This window comes from Anabrus simplex, chromosome 4 (assembly GCF_040414725.1).
Source record: "Anabrus simplex isolate iqAnaSimp1 chromosome 4, ASM4041472v1, whole genome shotgun sequence".
NCBI lineage: Eukaryota > Metazoa > Arthropoda > Insecta > Orthoptera > Tettigoniidae > Anabrus > Anabrus simplex.
In genome coordinates this window covers 178,480,569-178,483,688 of record NC_090268.1, presented here as the reverse complement: position 1 = coordinate 178,483,688, position 3,120 = coordinate 178,480,569, and the positions used below count along the sequence as shown (strand labels likewise).

The 3,120-nt window shown below is 39.9% G+C and overlaps 1 protein-coding gene across 1 annotated transcript; it reads right to left on the bottom strand.

Annotated features, from left to right (window-relative positions):
* Positions 1-246: 246 nt before the first annotated feature.
* On the bottom strand, positions 247-1,716 carry LOC136872217 (uncharacterized). The gene is made up of 2 exons (XM_067146046.2): positions 984-1,716; positions 247-881 (listed from the first exon to the last, which is right to left on the bottom strand). The coding sequence occupies exons 1-2, from the start codon at positions 1,714-1,716 to the stop codon at positions 247-249; spliced, it is 1,368 nt and encodes a 455-aa protein (XP_067002147.2).
* Between the last annotated feature and the right edge of the window lie 1,404 nt (positions 1,717-3,120).

The window sequence follows — 3,120 nt, the reverse complement described above, 5'->3', positions numbered from 1 at the left end:
AAACTTTAGTGAAAGCAATTCAAAGTTCCCAATTATGTCTTCTTGCTGTCATTGGCGTTCTTCCATTTCTTATTCCAGAAATAAATTTTCTCAGTGAGCTCAGAATCTTGGCTGGTAAGCAGAATAGATATTTACAAATACTGCAAACTGTTTGGAAACAAAGTTGGGACTGCACCAGGAAGCAATACAGCTCCATTTTGAGGATAAGTCTACTGCAAGCCATCACTGTTTTTATAAGTTCCACATTCAACACAAGTGAGGATTCAAAATTCCTTCCACAAACTGCAGCTCTTTTCCCTGGGTAATGCTTTCAACTTCTGTATCTTCGGGTTTAGTCAGCGTTTTTTGTGGTGGTGATCTCTTCTTTTTTGTTGAAAACGATCTCCTCTGTGGCACAATATTTCTCTTCTGAGAATCAGTCTCTTGGGGGAAGGGTGCATGCCTCTCCTGAGTGCGTACTGCATTAATTGTTGCTTTCAAAGATACTGTGTGCCGTTTCAAGACCTCCATTTCATGAGGGGTTGAAATTCCATCCACTACAGCGATGAGCCTCTGCTTTGATTTATCTTTCTCATTTTGCAGATATTCTTCAGGTGGTCTTTTCCTGCTTACTTGAGCCAGTATTTCTGCTTTCTCATCACCAAGTTCTCTTTCAACATTTAGAACTGGATGTTCAGTGCTGTCATCTTCTCTTGCTTGTTGATTTGCCTGGGTCTTTTTCAGTTGGCAAATGGAATGAATGTGTTTACACATATTCCATTTCACACTGGAGTCTATACACGTACATGCATACTGGTGAATGCATGTGTTGCAGTCATCGCATACTAAACTGCAGTTGCAGGAAATATCATTTTCTTGAACAACATACACCTGCATAATATCTGAAGATGATGGTACTGTCCAATGAGTATCTTCTTTCATTATCAAGTCTTTGTTGACCTCAAGGCTACATTTATGTCTCCGTCTTATGTCCTTCATCTTACTTGTCAGGTTAATTGTGCTGATTAAGGGAAAACTATCAAAGAGCTTGTCTCTCACAAAGCACATTAATGCATATATCGCCTTATCTAATCTCTTCACGCTTTTCCCATGCAAGTATATGTACTTAATTGCACCATGCATCCTCTCAATGTGCATATTTGTATTAAGTCCACTGTTAAGGCGGTAACAATACGCCCAGGATCTTACATTTCTTGTGTAGTTATTTTGGAAGTATACAGCAAACTCGTGGGTGTCAGGATCATCTGTTAAATTACTTATTACGGCAGGAAGCATTCTTTCAAAAGCAACTGAATCTGTCTCTTGCATTATTGTTCGCAGAATTTTATAAACATTTCCTTGTTTTTCCTTCCCATTTACTTTGGTCTGAATATTCTTCCTCCATGCTCTGTCAACATGCCATGAGCAGAATAATCTCATGGTTGCAGGTCCCATGACTGCATTCCAAGCATTGTAGAAGGCTTCTGCCAAATCGGACATGAAGACCTTTGGGGATACACAACCAACCTCATTCTTAATGTAGGTGAAAAATAGAGACAATATTTCCTGGTCACTTCTATTGGAAATCAGAAATGCACAAGGAAAGCCCTGTCTCAAGTCATCCAGAACTAAAAGCGTTATTAACTCAAACCCGTAGCTATTAAGCCCATGTGTTCCATCAGTGCATATACAGTCACTACCATATTTCTTTAATATTTCACTCTGAGCACTGTTCATAATAATTAAAATAAAGTCTTCACTTCTGAGGTTTGGATGCTTTTCACTGGTGGTCCCCTGAGGTTTATAGAATAATACACAGGGACTGTCACCTGAATTTACTTCATTGACCCAGGCCTCAACACTTGTACCATCCTCCTGATGTCTGACAGATTTAGAGCTCAAGTTAAAACTACGCTCAATATTATACGAATCCTGTTTTGTGATTAAATGAATTCTTTCAAGCTTTGAGTCTGTTACAGATTAACAAATTTTTTTCCAGAATAGCTTGAAAGGGAATCTGGTTGGCAATATCTGTTGCTAATGTTTTCCTCTCTACATCTGTGAGGGCAAGATGGCTTAGATCATTTTGATGACCTCTGTGAGTGGGAACATATTTTACTTCACACATTCCATTTTCGTGTTCAGTTAGTCGAATACTTGCTGGACAGATCTCATCAACTTTGTTGCTTCCCTGAAGCTTCAGGTGCCTGATGCCTTTACTTTCAGACACAAAAAAGCCTGATCGATGACACACATAGTAATGTCTCTTCGTGTTATCTGTTGCAGTGTAAGAAACCCTTTTCTGTACATACTGTGAACATGTTTTGCTTTCAATGTGCTGTTTCCACTCTAGGAAGCTTGAGAAAGAAGGACATTTTTTATCCTCTGTCTCAGGTCCTCCAATTAAGTTTGTGTGGCACTGACGCTCGTGCCGTTTTAAGTTATAACTGTGTGTGAATTGTTTATCACAAAATTTACACTGGTGTGGAAGAGATGTCTCGCCCTTTAAACAAGGCGCAATTTCATCTAGTTTCTCTGGATGGGCTTTAGAAACATGTTTCCTAAGATTTTTATTATACTCATAGCTTTTACCACATTCAGAACACGAGTATTGCTTAACGTTGCTCATTATAACGCTATGTAAGTAGGCCTACCTGAACTGAAGAAAAACTAAATAAACTTGCGGCACGTAACTAAATACACACTATAGCTGGACACACCAAACGAAATACACTAATCCCACAGGTACAGTAACGAACACTATGCACAAGTAGATATTCGAAAATATACACACGTAATTTTCTTCTCAAACCACTCGTACAATAAACACACTTTCCCGCTGTCAACACGAAATCGTCACTGCCCGGTTCTCTTCGTATGGATTCGTAGTGTATTTCATAAACACTACACTACTATAGTTCAGATCAGTTCGTTCGTTCCTTCTGCAGATCTCCTACAGTTCGTTCTTTTGCATTGTTAATTCAAAGCCAGTGCGCTGTTCGGAAATCTTCGGCCTGCTCCGTAAGGGTACGGCCGTGGTATTCAGGTGGAGCCCGTGTACGTCCCGTCAGGGGCTAACGTCGAGTTGACTGGACGGGCTTGACGTGACTGGAAGTGTTTGGTGTGAAACCAGCCTTAACG

Coding starts and splice junctions, on each gene's coding strand:
- LOC136872217 (XM_067146046.2), bottom strand. CDS start 1,716: ATGAACAGTGCTCAGAGTGAAATATTAAAGAAATATGGTAGTGACTGT. Junction 882..983: donor CAGCACAATTAACCTGACAA/GTAAGATGAAGG, acceptor CATCATCTTCAG/ATATTATGCAGGTGTATGTT.